This window comes from Vigna angularis, chromosome 6, assembly GCF_016808095.1.
Source record: "Vigna angularis cultivar LongXiaoDou No.4 chromosome 6, ASM1680809v1, whole genome shotgun sequence".
Taxonomy (NCBI): Eukaryota; Viridiplantae; Streptophyta; class Magnoliopsida; order Fabales; family Fabaceae; genus Vigna; species Vigna angularis.
The window spans coordinates 32,408,320-32,432,862 of record NC_068975.1 but is presented as its reverse complement, the minus strand read 5'-3'; the positions used below and the strand labels follow the sequence as shown (position 1 = coordinate 32,432,862).

General features: G+C 32.4%; 3 protein-coding genes across 6 annotated transcripts; 2 read left to right on the top strand and 1 right to left on the bottom strand.

Moving 5' to 3' along the window:
• The first annotated feature begins 4,131 nt into the window (after window positions 1-4,131).
• Window positions 4,132-14,036, top strand: LOC108341203 (uncharacterized). Of its 4 annotated transcripts, none has more exons than XM_052879471.1 (16): window positions 4,132-4,256; window positions 4,337-4,406; window positions 4,586-4,614; window positions 5,568-5,649; window positions 6,231-6,334; window positions 6,730-6,856; window positions 7,310-7,404; window positions 7,952-8,075; window positions 8,408-8,488; window positions 9,095-9,193; window positions 9,872-10,030; window positions 10,124-10,184; window positions 10,302-10,369; window positions 10,550-10,594; window positions 10,767-10,940; window positions 13,368-14,036. In XM_052879471.1, exons 1-16 carry the CDS (start codon window positions 4,216-4,218, stop codon window positions 13,830-13,832), a joined length of 1,824 nt encoding a protein of 607 aa, XP_052735431.1. In that variant the 5' UTR covers window positions 4,132-4,215; the 3' UTR covers window positions 13,833-14,036. The 4 variants fall into 4 exon arrangements, with proteins under 4 accessions (XP_052735431.1, XP_052735430.1, XP_052735432.1 ...); XM_052879470.1 differs by having other exon boundaries at window positions 10,764-10,940; XM_052879472.1 differs by adding an exon at window positions 4,881-4,963 and having other exon boundaries at window positions 4,189-4,256; window positions 4,337-4,614; window positions 10,764-10,940.
• A 2,049-nt stretch (window positions 14,037-16,085) lies between these two features.
• On the top strand, window positions 16,086-19,628 carry LOC108341204 (elongation factor Tu, mitochondrial). The gene is made up of 12 exons (XM_017578877.2): window positions 16,086-16,288; window positions 16,697-16,772; window positions 16,879-16,971; window positions 17,106-17,180; window positions 17,453-17,557; window positions 17,671-17,761; window positions 17,847-18,052; window positions 18,290-18,373; window positions 18,467-18,532; window positions 18,622-18,684; window positions 19,003-19,243; window positions 19,363-19,628. The coding sequence occupies exons 1-12, from the start codon at window positions 16,122-16,124 to the stop codon at window positions 19,431-19,433; spliced, it is 1,338 nt and encodes a 445-aa protein (XP_017434366.1). The 5' UTR covers window positions 16,086-16,121; the 3' UTR covers window positions 19,434-19,628.
• Window positions 19,629-19,644: 16 nt separating this feature from the next.
• Window positions 19,645-22,727, bottom strand: LOC108342777 (uncharacterized). The gene is made up of 2 exons (XM_017580572.2): window positions 20,348-22,727; window positions 19,645-20,256 (listed from the first exon to the last, which is right to left on the bottom strand). The coding sequence occupies exons 1-2, from the start codon at window positions 22,409-22,411 to the stop codon at window positions 19,831-19,833; spliced, it is 2,490 nt and encodes an 829-aa protein (XP_017436061.2). The 5' UTR covers window positions 22,412-22,727; the 3' UTR covers window positions 19,645-19,830.
• Between the last annotated feature and the right edge of the window lie 1,816 nt (window positions 22,728-24,543).

Here is a 24,543-nt window from a genome sequence, read left to right as displayed (position 1 = left end):
TGATCAACTAAAAAAATTAAAGAAGATTATACGAATTGATTAGTAAGTTAAAGATAAGAAAATACAACTATCACATCATTGAGAAAATTAAACAAAATGGTACGTAGATCAAAATAAAGAAAAAAATTAAACATTCAATAATAAAATAAATTTTTTAATACAAACTTAATTAGATAATTAAAACTTAATTAGACGTTAATTTTTCTATCATATACTTTTCATTTTGTTCTTTTGATTGTTACAAAATGTTATGGGTATGACCCAGTGCCTACTAGTGGGGCATAATCGCTTTTTCCTGCATCCTTTCATGTCCAATACTTATGTTTTTTAAAGAGACAATACGAGGAGTTATTGTTTTAATTTATAACTATTCAGTGATATTAGCATTGGAGTATGAATTTTATTGAATTTGGTAATGTTACATACTCTAATAATTCTCAAGTTCAACTTCAATTTTATTAGTTTAGTATTGAATTTCTTATATCGTGTGAATTTATTATCAAACTTTAGTTACATTTTTCAAAAGTGTATTATACTAATATATTTATTAAAAGGAATACCTTCACCAATATTATACTAAAATAAATTTCGGTTGTGTAAAAAATAAATAAAATATGCACACAAATGTTATAAGAAAATCCCAATAAATAGACAATGTATAGGAAAAAATAGTAATTTTAAAACACAAACCACCTTTCCTTGACTTTGTTTTCTCCTAATTGAATAAATTACTAAAATATAATTGCGACACTATTCTTTTTATCACTTTTTTTCATGATTTGTTTCTGATAACTAATATTAGAGATCCACATTTAATACTTAAATGCAAAAAATATTACCTTTAAAATAGTAAACCACATTTTAACAAAGATTGAAATTTAACTGAGATTAAGTAATTATATGGATATGAAATGTTATTTCTCCTTTTTGACTTAATTAATTCTTTTACTTTGACCAATTTTCAGTCATAAACCTTTAATAATGCAATTTCTTAAAATAATTTGACAAAAATAACCTTGTTTTTTTATATATAAAAGCATTATTTTGAAGAAAAAAACAAGGGAAAGTAATTAATTTAAAAACATAGTAAAATCAAATAATTAAAATTTATTGGAACACGAAAAGATATTTTTAATCCTTTTTGTATATTTACAAAACTACAATTATTTTAAAACAGATGAAATGTATTGAAGGATATGATTGAAACCGAACCTCAATCATGGTTAGCACTTTTATGTTCTCACATCACATGGCATGTTGGTTTTACCTTTTCATGATGTTAAAGTCACGGTTTTCTATATAACTCCAACATCAATAATTAATTACCATAATTTGTCAAATGGCCATGTTTTCAGAAAGAAGAAAAGGCTGTTACAACCTATAATGTCTCGCTAACACATGAAACACAACATAAGTGGTGGAACCACATGTTGATTATTGTTGGGTAAGTTCATATATTTTCTTTTCGCATTTACCAACCAAAAAGTATATATGGGAGATATAATCCTTCCTCAATAAACTTAATCATTAAAGAAAAAATCGTTTTAAGTATTATATATCAAAGACGAGACCATTAATAAAATATCCTATAGATTAATCAGTTAGAGCTCTAATAAAAATTAGTCTCGACGAACTTTATGATATTGATTACATATAATTGGAAAACAATTTTTTCACGTGTCATTAATTTGAATTACAATTAAGTTGAATTTAGTAGAGAATATTTTATATTCAAATCTTGCGGTCTTATATGTAGAAACATGTCAACAACCGTAAAATCACATCTTAATAATATAATTTAAATTAATATAATTAATAAAAAGCAAAAGTATCACGTAAACTATATGTAGAATATGATTATCTGGTTAGTTCAAAATCGATAGTTTAAAGTTAAGATTCTCTATTTAAATATTTTGTAACTAAGCGATAGAATTTTATTATTATAATAATTCTTAAAATTACTAACGAAAATATATTTGTTAATAAATTTAAATTATTAACAAAAATAAATTCATCGATAAATTTGAATTATTGACAGATTTTAATAGACTTTTATTTTTGTTTTACCGACGAATTTATTATTGATAAAAAAATCCATTAATAAAATTCGTCAATAATACTATTTCATTTATTTGCGAGTATTTTTGTCGGTAAAATCCATTGATAATATATATTTCACTTAACGAAAAAAAAATTTGTCGGTAAAAAAAATGAGAATTTTTTACTATTTTTTACTTATCGATAGATTTTATTGATGAAAAATTTCGCTGGTAAAATGAATATATGGAGGGAATGATTATCTTTAAACAAAAATTAAGATTAACCTAAGTCAAAACACAATCATTACCAGTTGGACCATGATTAGGTTACTCCTAATTTAAAGTTCATTTCAAAATTTATAAATACATGTTTAAGGTAACGAGATAGATGATTAAATTTATTACATGTTTATTGTTGAATTTGTCAAATCTTTATTAACTTTAGCATGAAAGTATCTTTTGTAGATAACTTTTCAACTCAAACAACAAGAGTGAAAGACGAAAAGTAAAACAGATAAATACTTAGATGCACAAAACTTAAAAAACTTATAACCTCGACTCCATGATCAAAATACTATATATAAACAATTTATACAACATTATGTCATAAAATTAATTCCATTGTTGTATAGTTTTTATCAAATAAACTTTAAAATCCAACTCCATAATTTTATGTATCAAAACCAAATCAAAATGTCATCACGTTAATTTCAACTAAATTCAAATTTATCTATTCAACTTATTTCTTCACAATCACTAAATCTCTCATGGAAAAAAATTTAGAAAAAAAAAACTTGCAATATGAAAAATAGAAAAAAAAAAACCTATTTAGAAACAAAAATATGGTCTAGTTTAATTGTTCTATTATGGTATCTTCTAATCCATATACCCTAGTGGAAGAAAATACGAGAAATGATACCACAATTTAAAACAAAAACTTATAAATCTTATCTTTTAGAGAAATAAAAAATAAATTAATTTTGTATTATATGTAACTTTTATTTTTTAATAAAATTTCTCCGCGACACCATTCAAATATTTCTTTACATAAATAAAAACTATAGTTAAAAATTAATAATAATTAAAACTAAATACATCATAAGAGAAGAATGAGAGAAATTCACTCATGACCATAGTCTTTCTATATATACTAGTCAAATACACCTATGTTTACTTTTTTTTAATGATAATAAAAAATAATAAAATTATTATAATTATAATTACACAAATAAATATAAATAATTTTTCCATTTTTTGTTGGTATTTTTTATTTATTTTGTAGATAATTTATAATTATAAATAGTTGTTTAACTTTAAAAGAATAATTGAATTTTAAAAAAATAGTCAAATAAAAAATACACTCAATTTTAAAAAAATAATTGCTTTAAAATAAAATTAATAAAATAATTATTTTAATTTAGAAAAAACAATTACAGGTAAAATTAAAAAAAAAAAGATGTACTCTAAAAAGGAAAATCCTAATATATATATATATATATATATATATATATATATATATATATATATGTTGTTTTTAAAATTATTAGTCTGTCCTCTTGAATTTCTCGCATGAGAGGTTGATGTGCATACCATCGTAAGTTGGTTGTCCTCGCTATTATATATATATTTTTTACCGAAATAAATGTTTGTATCGATTGTTTTTGTCCTATTGCATAATCTGTTATAAAATGTGTCAAACTTTGTATCTAACGGTAAAGCAGTATTTTCATCTAAATTCAAATCAAACAACTTCACAATATTTCTTTAAAGTTTTTACACATTAAACAATCTAAAATTCCTTTTTCTTTTATATAAATCCATCCCTAATATCTATGTATTCTATTTTTTTTTTCATTGTAGAAGATACATGATCTCTAAAAAGTGAAGGAGAGAAAACTTAAACACGAAATGTAACATGATATCATAAAAAAAAGATTAATAGATACATAAACGCTTACGTATCATTCCTCGTCAGCACAGCAAAGAATACTGGATCATGTGCACCGCATTGATGCTTTTGTAATATAAGTAAAATTAAGAAAATATAAAATAAAAGAAAAACATTAAAAATGGGCAGGAACTTAGTATTATTTTTTGGAAGGACTAGTGATTTACTACAGTATCGTATTCTTGCATTTTCAGTCCATTCATTCTGTCAGCAGCACGGCATCAGCTTATGTACTGTCTGCATTCAGTTGGAAGTTTGGCACAAGCTAGGTGACGACCAGACTAGGTTCACAACACAACAACATCAAATTTTCTACTATGATTATTATTTTATTTGTTATTTCCAACAGAAGAGAAGAAGCACAGTTGGAGCTTGGAAGTAAACAAAAGACTAACAAAAACAAAAGGCTGTTCCCTCCGGTCCCTTTCTCTCTGTTTCATTCTTCTTTGTCTCAAAGTTGTTTTCTCTCACTACACGCTCTTTCTCTCTCTTTCCTCACTTTTTCTTTCTTCTTTTCCTTCTAACTTCAAATGTTTTATACGTTTGCTTGAACACCCCAAACATATCACATCTCTGATCGTTTCAAATTATGGAACAGCTTGTCAACTTCATAATTCGGCCGCCCAGGTACCATTTTTTCTCCTTCTTCCTCTCTGCTGGGATCGACTTTTTCAATCAAAGTTCTTTTTTTTCTTCACATTCTCATCTTGGTATTTACTTAAGCTTCTTCTTATTGATTTTTAGTATAATTGTAATCATCCCTGTCTTTTTTTTTTTTTTCAAAAGCAAAGAGCTACTAGAGCAAGATACAAGTATATTCAGTTTAGTGTTTTCATTTCCTTTGCATCTCCGTAAGATCATGGAGTTATTTTTATGTTTTGGTGGGTGTACAGTGTGCTCATCCTGTTAACCTGTTTTGTTGGAAGTTTTTGAGATCTGTTGTTACGCTGCCGTTGAAGTCTTACATTTGTGTAATGTGAGTATACGGTAAACCTTTACGTGGTACCTATACTGTGAACAATGATATCCACGGCAAAGCTTGTTCTGCAAATTTCTTACTGTTCCAAACAAGCATTTGGAAATAGCTTTTATGTTATAATTCATACCTTCTATTAGTATTACTAGAACAAGTTCCTGTTGTTTTGTGCTGTGAAAATGAGATCTGTACATCATTTAACAATTATCTTCTGAATCTCGAGAACACTACGCTTTCTTTAGGCTTTTGGGTGACAGATGAGAATATATGGACTCCCCTAAAAGAAAGGAAGAGGGAAATGGGAATATCATGTTAGTAGAAATCTTTTCAGAGTTACAATGAACGGGAACATTCTTTTATTTTTGAAGATATCAGGCGAATCTCAGTTTCACGACATGCTTTGACATACTTCTAATTATGCAGTTGCATCTGATATGACCTTCTTAAAATATCTACATTCTTGAGGTCATCTTTCTGAAATTATGTTATAAGAGGAATTGACATTGAGTTCTGTTATCTATATGAAGTAATTTTTTGCTCTGTTTATGTTTCAAATGTAATAGTGACATTGTGTTATATGACTGTATCTGTTTCTGGTATGCAGAGCTGAATATGATCCAAAAAGTGATTTATTGGATTATGAGTTCATGCTAAAAGGAAAGTGGTTTCAACGGAAGGATGTGGAGGTACAGTTCAAAATAAATTCAGTATGTTAGTAATCCGGGAAATACATGAGATAGTTGATTTATCTAGTTTCACAAGGTTTGTTTGGACAAATTTTTGTATGAACTTCTTGGAAAGAAAAAAATGTGTAGGAAACAATGAAACTGACTTTTTCGCAAGTTAAAATTAGTTTATTTACATGAAATTAAAGTTTTCGCTAAGTTACAGGAGAAAGCTTCTATAAGTTTGCTTATTCATAAGCTAATTTGAACTTATGGACAAGCTCGTCTAAATAGTTCCACTTTTGTAATCATAAGTTTAATCATGAAAGAAAGTTAGTTTCATTAATCCCAAGTTATTTGATTGCTCTTTCGGAGAACTGTCACAAAGTGTTTCTTGACTAGGATTTCAGCAAAATGAAAGAACGGGTTAGCCAAGTATGAACATTAGTATGTTACTCTGTACTTTTATATATGTTATTATAACATAAAATGAATGCATATCATCTTCTTTTTATGTACCAAATGATTTATCAACTCATTCTATTTAGTTGAGTTGATCGCTTGAATTAACAGATTCTCGTGTAATACTTGATATTCTGCAGATAAAAAACAGCCATGGGGATATTCTTCAATGCAGTCATTACATGCCAATTGTCAGTCCCGATGGAAAGTCTCTGCCATGCGTTATATATTGCCATGGAAACAGGTAATTCTGGGATAAAGTTCATTCCTTTGTTGGTTATTACTGATGTGTTTTTTTTCATGGGAGGATTTATTAGGAAGAAATTACATAGATGTGGTATGGACCCAATTCAGATGTGGTATCTTCTTTCTTATATATAGTATTCAATTTTCTCAATGTGAGATTTAGACTCACATATGAATTCCCAGCAGGTTCCAATCCATTTGAATCTATATGACCGATCTTTCCCTCTGATTTCAAACAATATTCACTTTTTCGGATTTGATTGTGAAATTTCGGATATTTGTAATTCTAATACTTTTTGAGGTTCTTTGCTGTTGGTTGCTTGGTTGGTGCTTCACTTTTAATTTATTTAAGTTTCATACGGTCTTGCTTATTTTGTGCAATGTTTATGGCAGTGGATGCAGGGCTGATGCTAGTGAAGCTGCTATAATTTTACTTCCTTCAAACATTACAGTTTTTACCCTGGATTTCTCAGGATCGGGAATCTCTGGAGGAGAGCATGTCACTCTAGGTTGGAATGAAGTAAGTGCTTGTTCATTAAGTGTTTGAACTTTGAAACATTTCATATTTAATTGGATCATCACCATTGATATAATATGATTTTAATTGCTGCCTTTGACGGGGATTAATTTTCTCCATCTTGACCATGTCAGAACCAGTGACTCGATATTTTGGAAGTGATAATTAGGGATAACAAATGACATAATTTACATGATTTAGGTATCTGGATTCCATCTTCCAAAGCCATAGGCAGATTGGTGGGGTTTGTAACTCATGAGAAAATATGAAACTTACCATGTGCCAGAGGCAGGGTGCTTATGATCCTCATTTTTTTTAATAGAATTCTTACATCACATCATAGTGTAAATGAAATATTTCTGGTTGTACTATATTATGAGTTTGCATATGCACTATTATCATTTGCTTTGTTGCCCTTTTCGTTATGAATATTGTTTAACACTCTTGTGTTTTCAGAAGGATGATCTGAGGTCCGTGGTCAACTATCTGCGGGCAGATGGAAATGTCTCTCTGATTGGCTTATGGGGACGCTCGATGGGTGCAGTGACATGGTAATTTTTCATCACCCACTTCTTCGTTCGACCTTACATTGTAAACAAAGTTAAAGAAAGGTCTCATAGGTAGTGGTTGTACATAGGGTTGTATATGGTCCATTATAACTCTGACCTTGTAGTTAATTGTCAATAAGTTGATTACTTTGTTAAAGATTAGAAATCACATAGTTGACCTCATCTTTGGCATACCTTTTACTAAGAGCTAGTGTGGCTTGAGGTGAAATATGAAAAAAAAGTTCATTACGATTTTTCTTTTGTTTGTTAATGATCATGGCATTGGAAATAACAATGAAGGGGTCACAATCCTTAAGTTGTTAGCCAAACCCTTACTAGGAAAAGAACGTGAAACTAAACATTAATAGATAATCTGTAAATTGACATTACATTATCTCTAGTGGATTGACATTATCTCTAGGTAATGTAAGACTTCCAACAAGAATTACTCTTGATTTTTAGTGTATAAACTCCCTGATTGTATCGCAATTCAGTCTTACCAGCATATATATCACTTTCCTTCTTCCATTGATTATGTCATTGCTTGCAGCCTTATGTATGGAGCTGAGGATCCTTCAATTGCAGGGATGGTTTTGGACAGTCCCTTCTCAGATTTGGTTGATTTGATGATGGAACTTGTAGGTACCTACAGAGTCCGTCTGCCAAAATTCACAGTGAGTACAATGTATTACATTTTTTGGATGAAAATGAGAATACTTCTACTAAAGTAATGTAACCAAAACTATTAATCTATGCTCTCATTTCATATCTTAATGCTTCTTTACATTAAGTTATTAAAATCACCTCCAGGCTTAGTCTATGGTCTGTTACCAACCACACGTAATGATCAAAAGTTTGCAACATATAAGCATGTTTAGCCCTTCCAATGAATCTTTAAATACATGACTTGTCGTGGCCCTGGTTTCTCTCTTATGAGAATAGATAGTAATTGCCCTACAATTTTTCCATGTATTAATAATTCATTTATATTTGGTTCACTTTACAGGTGAAGTTTGCAATTCAATACATGCGAAAAGCAATCCAGAAGAAGGCAAAATTTGACATAATGGACTTGAACACCGTAAAGGTTATTTTTTCTCTTGATTTTTTTGTTTAATGAAAATTTTTAATTTTTTTTTCCTTTGTGCATTGTATGTAAATAATTGATTGATTTGACAGAAAAGTAATTGGTGAACTTTCGTTGCTTTCATCATTATTTGTTTGACGTAACTTTAGTTCAAATCCACCCCCGTTTGGTTAAGAAACATTTTACTTTTTAGCTTGAACTTCAAATTGAGACTTTGTTGTCTCTCTGTTTTCGGATAAATGTATACTTAGTTTGTCGCTTATGCTTGTGCTGGTCAGTTCAAAGTATTCGTGAAATATAGAAGCACAAAGGTAAAACGACCGAAAAGGAAATAGTGTGTACAATTTTTTGTTCTCCTGAATTGAAGATGTAAAACAATGACTTCAAAACGTGTAGGAATTTTCTCTTATGTGCTTAAGGAACACTTTTTCTTTTTTTTTCTATTAAAAAAGGAAACCTTTAGTGAGCGAAAAGAAAAACTGAACCAAATACAATATTTCATTAGAAAAAATTAATTTCGGGGAAATTTACAATATTCAATTTGTGTTGGGTTTTCACACTTTTACATTCTTCACCTCATTCATTCGTTATTTGTTTGCGTTGCAGGTAGCAAAATCTTGTTTTGTTCCTGCTCTACTTGGGCATGCCATTGAAGATGATTTTATTCGTCCTCATCATTCGGATCGTATATTTGAAGCTTATATGGTAAATATGTTTGCTAGAATTTGGGTTAAATATGTTTTAGTAGGCAATATTTGTTTTAGTCCCTTTTTATAATCTCTCATTTATGAAAATCTGTTATGTGTAATGCCTTTTTTGATAGGAAGGAACCAAAAGAAGACCCATTTTTTTAGAAAAAAAAAAGGAATATTTCTATATTTAGATGGACTAAAACATATTCCACCAAGAATTCTTATTTCCTGCTTCCTTTTTCTTTATTAAATTAAGGGTCTTCCTGATCAAGACATGATTAAGAAATTAAAAGTTAAAAACTTTTTTTGGTAATTATGAAGAAACACATTGAAAATTATAGAAAAATGGATTTTTACATGTATCAATAAAAACGTGTTTTTAATTAATTTCTTAAAGGACATTAGTTAGTATTTGTCTTATACTAAACTGATTTACATAACTAGAGTTCTGTCTTCCTACTCTGATCAAACAGTGTTGTCATTTTCGTAAGCCTCTGTTACTTTATGCATGTTTGCTGCTTTAGAATTCTAAAATGTCTTCTAGATAGTTTCTCAAACAGAACATGTTAATGGGTCTTCTACGAATAATCCGTTGTATACATCAGATTTTGTCTTTCTTTTATCTTCTTAGTTACTCATTCTTGTATGTCTGACTTTTTTGATCTGAATATGGGTTGTTTATGGTTTGTAGGGAGACAAAAACATAATTAAATTTGATGGAGATCACAATTCTCCCCGTCCTCAGTTTTATTTTGATTCTGTAAACTTATTTTTTCACAATGTTCTACAACCTCCAGACGATGAGCTTGGGGAATCATTTTTTGACATTATGAATGATTACTTTGGTAAGGTAAATTCACCATGCATATCTTTGCTTACATTTTGGTCAGAATGCCAAGTTCCATTCTTTAACATTTTTTAGATGTTTATGTCTTTTATACAGGATGTCTGGAGATCCGTGCCTGAATTTGGCTATGGCAATGAACCGTCATTTCAAAACAAAGGCATGACTCAAATACCCAATGTCTCTTAACTATTCCTTATGCATTGGTAGCCGTGATATGCATTTGGTAACCCTGCTACTAATGCAAAGCTCTTATTTGTTTCTTTGTTAATTGCAGAATCATCAACAAGCGGTACCATGGATGACAAGCAAGTCCGTTCAAAAAGACCAATGAGTAGGATGGAGGTTTGTATTTATATAATCTTTGTTTACTGTCAGAACTCAAATAGCATGCAATTTCCAACAACTTCCTGGAAAAATATTCACTTGGTAACATTAAACATCGACTGGCGTATGTTGACTCAATTTAAGATTTAGCTACTTGACGTTTGTTTTTCTTGAACAATTGTTGTTTGACTTTCTCAGGTTCCACCACATATTTCTTCAAAAGAGGGATACCGTGATTGTGTGGTATTGTTTTATCTTTTTTTTTGTCTTTGTACTAAAATGTATTTTGTTCTTTCACCATACGAATACCAAATTAGTGCTATACATTATGGCATTTATGGCATGGCATATTTGTTAGATGATCAAATTCAAAGGAACTAAAGTCACTAATTTCACTGATAACTTTGTGCAGCAGGCACAGAAATGTGATGATCTTTCCTCCTCCTCTACTACAATGATTAGTTTTGAATTATCAAATGGTCGTCTCTATAGTCCCCTTGTCCCAACCGATCTAGGTGATGACCAGTACGTGGAATTTCAACTCGATGACTTCACGGGCATTCCATCAACCGCAAAGGAAGAACAAAAAGTGAGTCCATATTACAATTTTTTATTGAGGTTTTCTTATGAGGGGAGACACTGGGAGATTCGACACTAATGAGTTGTAAACATGCCTATAAAAGAGATCAAGACATCATTTTAGATAATAGGTTTATAGGTCCTTCTACTTATATATATATATATATATATATATATATATATATATATATATATATATATATATATTAGTCATCTTTCTCATTATTTAATGTAAGACTTCTAACTCCCCTTGAAATCTTAACAATCTCCTCCTCAAGTGAGTCTCTCCATATTGGGACACTTCCCTCTCAAGCGAGTATCTACTGGTGAGCATTCCTTTGTACCGTCATTCTACAATGGGACACACTTTCCTAAAATAAAAAAAGATTTTCAATACAAGGAACCTTTAAACTTTAGGATCCTTCACCTACTTTTACACTTTACTCATCTAAACCGTCAATAGGATGAACCATCAACTCTGAAACCATTAAGGTTTTTATTAGGCGAGGCACCAAGAGATTTGTTACCAATGAGTTGTGAACATGCCTATAAGAGACCAGGACACCACTTCAAACCAAAACAGTGATATCAGAGCCATTGGTTTGTGTGATTATATTTTGCTGCTATGGTCATTAAAATAGTGTTGTGTTAGTGGATATAGTGTAGTAGTGTGAAAGTGCATGAATAGTAAAGTTCTAGCTAGGAAAGACTTGGTATTTAAATGTGTCCATTAGTGATCTACCTCTCTTTCCTAGAATTACTGGTCCACTGGTTCACGGTCTGTCTCCATTATTCCAATAGACAATACTATTCATAGTGAGAAGTACATAAGTTGGTTTTAAAGTCATGGCAACAAAATATGAGATAGAGAAGTTTAATGAGGATAATTTCTCATTGTGGAAGCTGAAGATAAGGCAATTTTGAGAAAGGAGAATTGTCTAGTGTAGATTAAAGAACCTGTGAACATCACAAATCAAAAGTGGAAGGAAATGAATGATAATGCTATAGAAAATTTGAATTTAGCAATGAAAGATGCGGTTTTATCTAGCATTGTGGAGAAGACTACAATGAAGGAGATTTGGCATACTCTCATCAAACTGTATGAGGTTAAGTCACTTCACACAAGAATATTCTTAAAGAAAAACTCTACATTCTTTGAATGAGTGAGTCCACATCAATGATAGACCACATCAACAATCTAAATATGTTGTTTGCCCAACTTTCAGAGGCAAATTACAACATTGTTGAAAATGAATATGCAAAGCTTCTATTATAGAGTTTATCTAATTTGTATGATCAACTTGTCATCAACATAACAAATTACAACATTGATGGACCTACATTTGAGGATGTTGTTGGAGTGATTCTTGAAGAAGAATCCAAGCGAAAGAACAAAGTAGATAAGGTGGAAAGTTCAAAGCAAGTAGAGGCTTTGATGATGATGAGATGTAGATCAACAAAATATGGATCTAGTGGGAGTCAAACTCATGATAGATCAAAGTCTCGGAGTAAGAAGCATCTCAAGTGCTACCATTGTGGCAAAAGAGGGCATGTCAAGAAAGATGGTTGGCACTAAAAGAGTGGAGGAAAGAACTTAGTCTCACAAGGTTGTTCGCAAGTACCTCAGAGGATGGAGATATTCTGGTGAGCGAAACAATAATTAGCTCTAGTAGTGGAAGACAACTACATGATTGGTGGATAGTAGATTCAGGTGCAACTTGGCACATGACTTCAAACCGAGATTGGTTTTACACTTATGAACCTATCTAAAGTGGATCCGTGTTCATGAGGAATGGTCATGAGATTGTTGAAGTCGGTACTATCAAAATAAAAGTGTATGATGATACTATTTGCACATTTCAAGGGGTACAATATGTGAAGGACTTGAAGAATAATCTATTGTTTATTGGACAATTAGATGACCTGGGGTGTAAGATCCACGCTAAAGGTGGAATCTTAAAAGTGGTGAGAGGGAATTTAGTAGTGATGAAAGTAAAGAAGATCATAGATACGTTGCAAGAAACTAATGTAACAATGACATCAGGAAGTCAAGAAGAAGCGATGATGATGTAACATCGTAGACTTAGGCATATATCAAATCAAGGTCTGCAAACCTTTACAGAACGTAATCTCTTATTCGGATTTAAGGAGGTAGATTTACCTTTTAAGGTTTTCCTTGTATTTGTTTTTCTATTTCCAAGAGATGTTCTCATTGTTTTCTTCTTGGAACTAGAAAGAATGGTAGGCAATATTTCTTTAATAAAATTACATTTTTTTTTGCCTATTATCTGTTTTATTTCCTTTTATTTTCATCTTTTATTTTAGTTGAGTACTTGTGCTATTACTTTGATATCCAAAAATTATCACATAACATTATTGAAAATTCTGAATGCATGATGGTATGCACTGAAACTTTTCATGCATTTGTATTATTCAGATGTTCATGGAAACAGTGATAGATCCAGAGATAGAACAACCAAATGTCAGCAGTGCTAGTACCATGTCGGTTGAGCCATCAGACAAGAAGGATTCACATGGTTCTTCACAAGAGATTTCGAACCCTATGGAGATAGAATCTTCTTTACTTAACAACTGTGTGCATTCCACATCTTCAACAATTTCCACTGCATCTGATGTACGTGAGCCCTTGAAAGCCGAGTCAAATTCCATTTCAATGATTCCAACTCCACTACCAAGTCTTTCTTCGAACAAAATATCACCATTAGACACTGGCAATATTACAGAAAGTGCTTCTACTAGTAATGACAGTTCATCTGACACTGACATATCACACAATACAAAAGCCACAGTAACTGTTATTAAGAATCCAACAGGCAATGTCTTGAACAGCTTAATGCGGCGTTGGGATTTCAACTTTTTCAGAAACAGACACAATCGATAACATTACAGAGTCATTGTTTTTATGACTAAAAAAATTACTAAAATAGTTTGTAAAATGCCCCACAGAAGAAATAGTTTGTTTGTACTAAAGTTTTGCATGTTTAGGTTATCATGTAGCATTTATCTAATATTCTTTCACTGTAAGAGAGAATTGTTGTGTTGTTACCCCTTCAAACTGTAATTTCTGGAGTCTTCATTACTGATCCTTGCTTATTCATGATTTATTGATTTTTCTTTTAATTTTTTTCATTCTTCTTATTATCAAAGATTGGTGTAATCGTATCCAACTATTGTGGGGGCGGCTTTCACGGTCTTTTGGTAAATTTATAATGCTTTGTAAATGGTTTTTTTATCCATCTATTTTTTTTCATATAATAATAATATGTACATTTTGGAGCGCAAAAAAATGGGGGCAATATTTAACAACAATTTTTCTCATGTCAAAATGTTTTACCCTCGTTGATATATTTTTTTTACTGTCTCTTTTAACCCCAGTAGTAACACTATTCTAATTTCCTTTAATATTAATAATAAGATTAACCAATTTTAATTAATCTTACTCATTTTTCCAATCTCAACAAATTTCTATTATATTAATTTAGTTTGAAAATAAAATAAAAAAATTCAATATGTGTAAAACAATGTAAAATATATGTACAGTGTACATATATTCTAATTGAATTCATATTTGTAAGATGAAACTAAAAAAATAAAAAAGGAATACTTGGCAGCCATGACACTAAACAAAACTATCAAATGAAAATCAATAACAAATGCATGAAAAAGAAATAATATTAACAATAAAGAAAAAAAAAGTTAGGCTTCATAATGAAAAAAGAAGATGAGTTTCATGGATTTTCTAAATCCTTTATGTGTTAAGTATTCTTCCTCTCTCGATACTCGTTTTCTATGGACCGATGATGGTGTGTTTGTAAAAGATAATTTGACGCTCAAATTAGTTGGATGCATAGAATAATAAAAAATATTGTAAATGTGAACGTCAACTATTTACTTTGATGAGTGTATTATTTATAGGATAATTATGAGTTTATGAATCCTTACCTATCTATGGGTCTAGGTGGGCCAATGGTCCATTTACCTCGAGTCATTTGTCTGAATGTGCTAAGCTAAAGAATGTATAACATATCGGATTAAGAACAGGTAGAAACAGACCAACATATGACTGGGCAAGAACATGTCAGGTTGTGGCAAAGTATGCAAAGGCCAACTTATGGCTGGACATGCAAAAGCTAACTTATGGTCGAACATACAGAGATTGGCTTGTGACCAAATATGCAAAAGTCGACTTGTGACCGGGTAGGTAGAGGTCGGTTTATGATCGAACATATAAAGGTCCACTTATGGCTAGATAAGTAGAGGTTAGTTTGTGGTTGGACAGGTATGTAGAGATCAGCTTGTGACCGAGTAGGTAAAGGCCTACGTACGACTTGACATGTAAAGATTGGCTTGTGACCGAGTAGATAGAGGCTAGTTTATTATCAAGCATACAGTGGCCGACCTATGTCCCACTAAGTAGAGACCAACTTGATTGGTAAAGACTCGTTTGTGACCATAGAGATCAATTTATGATTGCATAGAATGTCTTATAATGAGATAAGCTTACTTGTGATCAAATAGTTCAACTTGTAATTAGATAAACAAATTTTTAGCCATATAGGCATGTTGGTGACGGTTGAGTCACATTCAAACATGAACTTTTTAACTTAGTGGATTACCCATTCTATTTTTAAAGTTGTGATATACTTTTCTCCTTTTATTCTAAAAAAACAGTTTAGTGTGTAAGTGAGTTTTGTCACTTTTGTAAAAATTGGCCCAGCGAGTTAAACAAGAAAATGGTAAAGATTAATAAGATTGATTTAAAAATTTAAGAAAATAAAATTGGTCACAAATTACTAGTTGAGGAATTTTTTAAAGAATAATTCACGACAATTTTTTTTAATATAATTATTATTATTTTTTAAAAAAAATGAAAATTTATACATTGTTTAAGAAATTGTTATTTTAAAAACTATCATTATATATGGTTGAACATTACTTTTAAACACTATGATATATATGTTAACGTGTTTTATCTAATATCATTGTATTTTAATATTATTTAATTATTATATTATTATTTTATTAGTACTGATTGTATGATAAGATCTTTATGGATTCTGTTGCAACGTGTTTGTTATAAATAACAAAAGTAGACAATAACAAAGAAAGTAATATTGAAACTTCACTTGTCATCGTCTCTTCTTCCTCTCCTTTACTATAATTCATCCCTATGGCTTCTGTTGCTATCAGAAACTTATATTCTAAGCGTCTTCTTTCCTCTTTGCATTTCACAAATGCTTTTCATTCGTTCTCTTGTGGCACCATATCCCAAAACTACCATGCATCTACATTGGATCTTGTTTCTTTACGAAGATCCATGGCCACCTTCACTCGAACGTAAGACCTTTCTAGGGACAACAATATTTTTCTTTTCTTGAAGATTCTTTTGTATGTTTCTTTTGGTGGTGCCAAAGCGATTTATATTTTTGTTATGGGTGTTTCTTACTTAATATGATAATACCTAACCTTGCATGTGGTGATTCATCTACGTATGTAAGCAAAATATTGGCCTCAGATCGCCAAAGTAACCCGTATTTTTTTTATATAGTCTTCATTATATATATATATATATATATATATATGTATGTATGTATGTATTCTTCTTCAACCAATCCTTTTGGAGGCATAGGGTATTATGGATATGGAAATACAGAGAGCAGATAGAGACATGTATTCAATACCCATGTAAATTTTGTTATGAGGGTTGTTTAAAGTGTGTTTCTTTTTTATTGTTTGTCTTTGCAGAAAGCCACATCTTAATGTTGGCACAATAGGGCATGTTGATCATGGAAAAACTACACTAACTGCTGCAATAACCAAGGTTTGGGTTAATTTCTTTGTCTTCATAGTTAAACAGTGCAGAGGAATTCCACCTTTTATTTTCTTTATAGGGACGAACATTTTTTGTGCTTTTGTGAAACTTGCAGGTGCTAGCTGAAGAAGGTAAAGCCAAGGCCGTTGCCTTCGAGGAAATAGACAAGGCTCCCGAGGAGAAGAAGAGAGGAATTACTATTGCTACTGTGAGAGATAGATCACTGTTTTTTTGGAAGTCCATTTTCAAATTATGCATATTGTGAATGATAAATAACTAGAATGTTTTATGAAGAAAATTTTGTAAGCTTCTCTGGGGCCTCTTATCATGACGATCTTGCAGGCTCATGTAGAATATGAGACAGCAAAGAGGCACTATGCCCACGTTGATTGCCCAGGACATGCAGATTATGTTAAGGTAACGTTGGTTGGAAATTTGATCAGACTTGGTTAAAGTATCTACTTGAATAGACGGATTATTGTTTTTTTTATTCATATGGGCCAATTTTCTCGGTATGAATTATGATCCTAATGCTTTTTTCCTTCTATATTGAATTGAATGAACATAATTTGCCTTACTCTGAAGAATGTCTGATCTTATCTGTGCATGATTGATTATTTGATTCTCTTGTTATGTTCTATAATCCGCATGGACTCCATCTTCAATTAATTTATTTGTTGAAATCGCAGAACATGATAACTGGAGCTGCACAAATGGATGGTGGAATTCTTGTGGTTTCTGCGCCAGATGGGCCAATGCCTCAAACAAAAGAACATATACTGCTTGCTCGGCAGGTTGTTATTTTGTCAACATGCGAAAGTAAAACTCAGTTTTTATAAAATCTAACTAAATTACGAAACCAAAATACCATAACATGCATGGGTATTTTTCTTGTTTCCTGTGTCAGGTTGGTGTGCCATCATTGGTCTGCTTTCTAAATAAGGTTGATGCTGTTGATGATCCAGAGTTGCTTGAACTTGTTGAACTGGAGCTTCGTGGTGGGAAGAAAATTTAGTGTACTGATGATCATAAATTTTCTACTAAATGGATGTGCATCCATTGACAAACCAAACTTTTTTGCAGAACTTCTTAATTTCTACAAATTTCCTGGGGATGAAATTCCAATTGTGCGAGGTTCTGCGCTCTCTGCTCTACAGGGGACAAATGAAGAACTTGGAAAGAAGGCTATCTTAAAACTAATGGATGCTGTGGATGAATACATTTCTAGTCCTGTAAGGAAACTTGACAAGCCTTTCTTAATGCCTATAGAAGACGTTTTCTCAATTCAGGTAAGCAAAAAGATCACAACTATTGTGAAACAAAACATAATAAGTAGTCTTGGTACTTCATTTTTTTGTCTAGCAGTTATAGTATTTCAGTTCAAACGCTTCCCTTAGTATGATAATCAAGTAAATGGAATTTCTTTAACCTCTAACGTATTCCGTTCTGTTTGCTCGTTTATATGCACTCAACAAATGTTGTAAACTGCCTGATACGTTCCATCCTTATGTTTTGTTTATGCGAAGGGGCGTGGAACTGTTGTGACGGGTCGTGTAGAACAAGGCACCATCAAAGTGGGAGAGGAGGTTGAAGTATTGGGACTAACACAGGTACACATGGAAGTCAAATATGTATTGTAATGTCATGTTAATGAGTGTTTTGCTTTACTTTATATGATTTTGTATTTCTCTGTCTGTGTACAGAGTGGACCTTTGAAGACTACTGTAACTGGTGTGGAAATGTTCAAGAAAATTTTGGATCGAGGGGAAGTAAGTAAAATCATAGAACCCTCCCTTCTTCTTCCTTCCTTTTATCTGAATTTGAATCGATGGATAATTAGTTGTGTTTCCATTTCTAGGCAGGTGATAATGTGGGACTTCTTCTTCGTGGTCTGAAGCGCGATGATGTTCAGCGAGGAATGGTGAGTGGGAGTAACTCAAGGTGTAAAGTAATATTTAACGTATCAAATTTATGTTCAGCTCTGGTTAAAACTTCATATGGTAGTGAAAATCTGGTAATGGTCTCACTCTTGATTTGAAAAGGTGAGTTTTGTTACTTAATTGGTGATTAATAACATTCAAATATTGCAACTAAGACAAGTTCTGGAATAGAAAGATGCATGATATGAGAAACTGCAACCACTATTTGATCAAGTTTTACGAGGGTCATTCATTTTACGAAAATGAATGAATTTATTTTTGTTTTTCTGTGTCTAAACTTTCTGTTGGTGAAATTGCAGGTCGTGACCAAGCCTGGTTCTTTGAAAACGTATAAGAAGTTTGAAGCCGAGATTTATGTGCTCTCCAAAGATGAAGGTGGCCGTCATACAGCTTTTTTCTCTAACTATAAGCCTCAGTTTTACCTGAGGACTGCAGATATTACTGGAAAGGTGGAATTACCAGAAAATGTTAAGATGGTTATGCCTGGTGATAATGTGGCTGCAACTTTTGAGCTGATGTCACCTGTTCCTCTTGAAATAGGTTGGTAGAGTCCTTGATTATAGATCATAAAGATGCCGCATATTATCTACAGGATCTCTGTTATTCATATTAGATCCAGCATTATGATGTTCTGACAGTGTCACTTTATTTATAAACAGGACAAAGATTTGCTTTAAGAGAGGGAGGCAGAACAGTTGGTGCAGGAGTTGTCTCCAAAGTGATTTCCTAGGATGTTGGTCTGAATTCTACAACATTTTTTTTACCTGTAATTTGTAAACAAGTCATGAATAGGGACTAAGAGCAGCCTTCTAGGAGGATTTTATGATGTGACTGTTTTTTGTGGTTGATGGGGTGATTCAGTTTCATCAGTCTAGTCTAATGAAGTAAAACTCAACATTATATGGAATTTTTTTGTTCAATTTCAATGCAGGAAGGGAGGAATTCAACCTTAAAGGGACATATGGATTATTTAATTCAAATGGTAACATTGAATCTGAAAAAACAAATAATGAATAAATCATTGAGTCAGGCTCTATTTCCAGACCCACCAGACAAGGTAGTCTTCCTAGAGATTTACTAGTTTCCACACACACGTATAGGTATAGTATACCATTAAATTGATTGTTTCACCTATCTTCCATCAACTTCAATGCTGTCTCAACCAGTGAGTGAATTGTTAGATTGTGCCTGTTCAGGCCAACAGTACCAGAGAAAACATTAAAGCTTTCGAGCTCTGAAGTGGTCTCCAAGACACTCTCCAGCACCTCCTCCATCCCCAAACCCTTGAAAGTGTGAATGTTTTCTTCCCTCTCTTTCATCATCCAAATTGCTAGCTCTATCACAAACCTTCTTATCCTTGGGACCTTAGTTGGAGGATATCGGTGTTTCTTGAGAATCTGGATTAGTTTATTTGCAAGTTCAGCCTCAGTGATTCGAGATTCTTCAAATACAGTGCTTGATTCGGAAGAATCCATGAATGTGAAAACACTTGCTGCCAGTCCAATCATCACTTCTTGAAGCTTGTTTTCTTGAGACATGATTGCCTGAAGTATCTGCAAGGTTGTGCAATAGTTAAAAGTTAAGTTTGAAGCATAAATTTCACATGTTACTAGCCAAAAATTATGACGGTAGAGGAATGCTTACTGTGGGTGCGGCAGCTGTCACCTCCCTTAACTGTTTGAAGCATTCTGATCCACTGTAGTTGCATAAATTTCTTAGAATCCTGGCAGCATTAACACGAAGCATTGGAATGCTCAATGCTTCAATCAGCCTTTCCATTACTTTTAACTTCGAAATCCTATGACAATTGCTCTTGCTTTCCAATGCCAGCATTGCTAGGGCCTCCCCAGCAACAGTAGTTACATCTTTTTGATTTTCAGCAATGCAATCTTTGAAAAATATGTTGAACAATTCTTTAAGTACTCCACCTGTGCCTCCAATCCTTTCTCTTGCCTCCTCTTCCAATGCCAGACTGGTTAAAATTTCTATGCTCAGTTTCTGTAGCAAGGGGTGTTTCTCTCCATGCATCAAAATATCTCTGATGTTGCTGATTGTGAAAACTATCTCCGAAATCTCCCTTCGAAGAAGTTTCCCGTTGGTGCCCGTTGTGCTAGCCAGCATCTTCACCAGCTGCAGTGATCTCTTCACGGTCAGAATCTGAGATGGCGTAACATTCTCATTCTTCAGCAACCTTTCTTCAGCATGTGTGAAGTCTATGATCTTTGGGAGCAGGCCTCTAGTGTTTCCAATCTTTCCACAGTTGTCATGATCACGGGCAAGTTTCTTCAGAATTAGGAGTCCCAAATGGTTAAATGTCCAGTAGCCATAATTTGGATGATCAAATACGAGTTTCTTTTCTCCAATTTCATCAGCTGCGGGAATGCAGTTCCTGTTAGTTTGGAGAAGAGAAGAAATCGATTCCATAGCGCCAGGTATCCCAGCTATGCGCAGAGAGTTCTGCTTCTTGCCTGCTAGTGCTGACAAAATCTCTGCAGCTGAGAGCCTAATTTCTTCCTCCTTGTGGTCTGTCCAATTCAGCATCTCAACTAGCCTCTCCACAACAGATATGGAAATTCCAAGCTTCTGAAGGGTATCATCTGAAAACCGTTCGCTGAGAGCGAATTGGCGAAGAATCCTTGCTCCAATGAGCTGCTCATCAGGCGAGTTTGAGGCCAAGAGATCCATGGCAAAGCAAACAATGTCCATTTGCAAGCCATCAAATATGCTTCCATTGACACACCTCGAATAGGCATCATAAAAGAACCTTCTAATTGACACCACCCCCGATGGCCCCAATTCACACTCTCTGTTAACCTCATCCAACAGTTTGCAGTAACTGATCTTCCATTCCCAGTAAGTTTTCTCCATCAAGAACAACAAAGCCTCAGCCAAAGCCAAGGCATAAAATATATTCAAAGCAGACTCCCGGTTCCTCCTGTCAGCGTCTCCCTTGGCAACCTCCCCATAATTACGCTTGATGAGCTTCATCGACGAAAGAACGACACAAGCCGTGGCAGAGAAAAGCTGAAGCCAATATAAAAGCTTGCTTATGTGCCTTGAAATGAAAAACCATCTAGCACACGGTAGAAGTGGAACATCTGAACTAATCCACGTGCGAGTTGGTGTCCTTATGTTAAAGGTACCATCCCTATACCTGGGGGTCACATTAGCCTCCACCATGTCTCTCCTTTGCCTCTTCATTACAAATGGCTTGAAAAGACTTTTCACACCTTGAAGAAGCAGGTTTGGACTGGACTTGAGCATCCTGAAACTATTGATCCCAGCATCAGTTATAGACCACGTGGCTTGGTGCTGCCACTCAAGCTCGTGGCTCCTGCTGAAAATCCGTGTCCCTTCAATCAACAGTATGATGGTGATGAACCAGAAATCGCTTTTGTCCAAGGTGATGGCAAAACCGCCAAGAAGAACAACGGTTGCCCAAATGAAACCAAGAGTACCAAGGCTAGTGGCTGCTTTTTCAAGCACTGCAAGACGAAGTGCAAAGAGGGTGAGCTTCTTTTCCGGTGCTCGAACAGTGGTGGAAGAAAAAGTGTTATCTGCATCGCTGTCTCTCTTCTCAATGCTGCCGAGTCCACGAGGCTCAAACATTGTGATGGTTTTGCTTGTCTCGCTTAGCCTTCGGAGTTCAGCAACTTTCACACAAACACTCCCCTCTCCCTCTGTCTTAACAGAAAGCGTATGATCCATGAAAGTATGGTATGTTACACCTTTGAAGTGAATGTTTCTAAGCTTCTTGTGTCTATGAGAAGGGTGAAAGGGTTATATATAGGAATGGAATGAAGGAGAATGAAGAGCTTAGAGGGCACGTTTACAATGAGGCGTGTTGGGGAAAGAGTGACGTCAAGCTCTCTCTACTTTCGTCTATTTTGAAGATGGTGTTGGTTATGCTTTGGTAGCAATCTTGGTAACGTGAAGAAGGGTTAACTTGTTTCTCTATCTCTTGCAAAGCTTGCATTGTTTTCTCTTTCTGGAGAGTTTCTTGTAAGTGACAATCTGAAGGGAGTACGTAGTATACCAGCTTCAAACATTCACACCCTTTTCATTCAAAGGAGTAACAAGTCAACCCCTTTATCGTAGTGTTTTTAACAATTGGTAAGGCAGAAAAAAAAAAAGCACTTGCAACCATCATTCATAGTAAATATATTTACTTTTTTATACTAATTTAATTAAAATTTATGCAACGAATAACACTACACAAAATTAAATTAAAAAATTGTGCATGACCAGAATTTCTAGTTCTTATTTTTTTTTTTCTTTTAAACATAAATTATTTTGGGAAACAAACAATTCAAGTTGTCTTTACTAATTGAACTGCACGAAAACCATGTATGAATAACCTGGTACCTAGTTTGATTTCCGTCGCAATCATTGATTAGATTCGTGTCGCTGTTACAAAACGAAAGAATGAAATCTACTAATCATTGTCAATGGAAAAGTATTGGTCGACTAAGCAAAAGCTAAAAAAAAAAAAAATACCAGTTGTGGTTTGGAAGCATGATTTTATCTAAAAATGTTTTTGTTGAACAAAAGTGAGATAGATGTTGTTGTTATTTTAATTTATCATTAGTTTTTTTGTTCAACTTGTGGTTAACATTAATAAATAATTACAATTAGGCATTAATTTTGGTGTACTTAATTCCACTCTACTTGCACGAATTTTTCTTTCATACAAAAACCCTATAGTCTAATTTTTAAACACAAATTAAGTGGGTTACTTAAGCTCATATGTACACGATTCAATTCCTACATTAAGCTTATATAACTCAATATTATCCTTCTGAAAAACAACATAAAGAAAAAAAAAAGAATACATTTCCCATCGTTCTTTACTCAACAAAACAAAACCAAAATGTAAAGCAAGAAGTGATTTTTATTAACAATACAGCAAATAGAAAATGTATTCCTCATAGTTTACGTTAATATATATATATATATATATATATATATATATATATATATATATATATATATATATATATATATATATATATATATATATATATATATATATATATATATATATATATATATATATATGAATTGAATGGTGTGCAAAATCACGTAAACGAGAAAGAATTGCAAAAGCATTAGAGAAGTGGTGTCATAAGCTTGTTTCACATGAATTAAATTAAAAATGAGTAACTCTATTTATATTTTTAGTAAATCAGAAATAAATAAAAAATTATAATCTGTTTTCATTCATTACAGATTGATGAGTTAAGCAAATTAATTTATTTAAAATGTTCACCAGTTTTGATGAAATATTATTGTAAAAATAATAAATTAAAAAACAAAATATCAACTATATAATTATAAAAACAAATAAATTAAAAAAGTATTTAAATATTATTGAATAATATTTTAATTTTTAAAATATAAACAAAAATTATGAATAAATAATAAAATATTGTTGTTGGTAGATTATGAATCAATTTATTTTCAAACTGATTAAAATCTATTTATTAACTCACTGGTTAGATAAACTAGAATTTAATCCATATTTTAAAAAAAAAACTGATTTTTTTTCCTATTCAAACTTATAATAAATAAACTGGGTTGGCCTATGTGAAGGTAAAGGAAGAACAAATAGACACAAAATTGAGTTTGTTTATCATTAGTTTTTCTAAATAAAAGCTATACGACAGGGGAAAAGTGTCTGTGTGGTTTGTTGTTGGAGTGCACGGATAAACCATTAGCAGACGCACAATTTTTCATTCAAAACGAGTTACTTCATAAGGCCGTAGCTTATGGTTAGTTACGTTGCTCATGCGTGCTACACATTTCTACAATAAACAAAATCCAAATATTTGTTAAGATTC

Coding starts and splice junctions, on each gene's coding strand:
- LOC108341204 (XM_017578877.2), top strand. CDS start 16,122: ATGGCTTCTGTTGCTATCAGAAACTTATATTCTAAGCGTCTTCTTTCC. Junction 16,289..16,696: donor ATGGCCACCTTCACTCGAAC/GTAAGACCTTTC, acceptor TTGTCTTTGCAG/AAAGCCACATCTTAATGTTG. Junction 18,053..18,289: donor AAGACGTTTTCTCAATTCAG/GTAAGCAAAAAG, acceptor GTTTATGCGAAG/GGGCGTGGAACTGTTGTGAC.
- LOC108342777 (XM_017580572.2), bottom strand. CDS start 22,411: ATGGATCATACGCTTTCTGTTAAGACAGAGGGAGAGGGGAGTGTTTGT. Junction 20,257..20,347: donor TGACAGCTGCCGCACCCACA/GTAAGCATTCCT, acceptor ACAACCTTGCAG/ATACTTCAGGCAATCATGTC.
- LOC108341203 (XM_052879470.1), top strand. CDS start 4,216: ATGTACTGTCTGCATTCAGTTGGAAGTTTGGCACAAGCTAG. Junction 7,405..7,951: donor TCGATGGGTGCAGTGACATG/GTAATTTTTCAT, acceptor CATTGCTTGCAG/CCTTATGTATGGAGCTGAGG. Junction 10,595..10,763: donor AGGGATACCGTGATTGTGTG/GTATTGTTTTAT, acceptor AACTTTGTGCAG/CAGGCACAGAAATGTGATGA.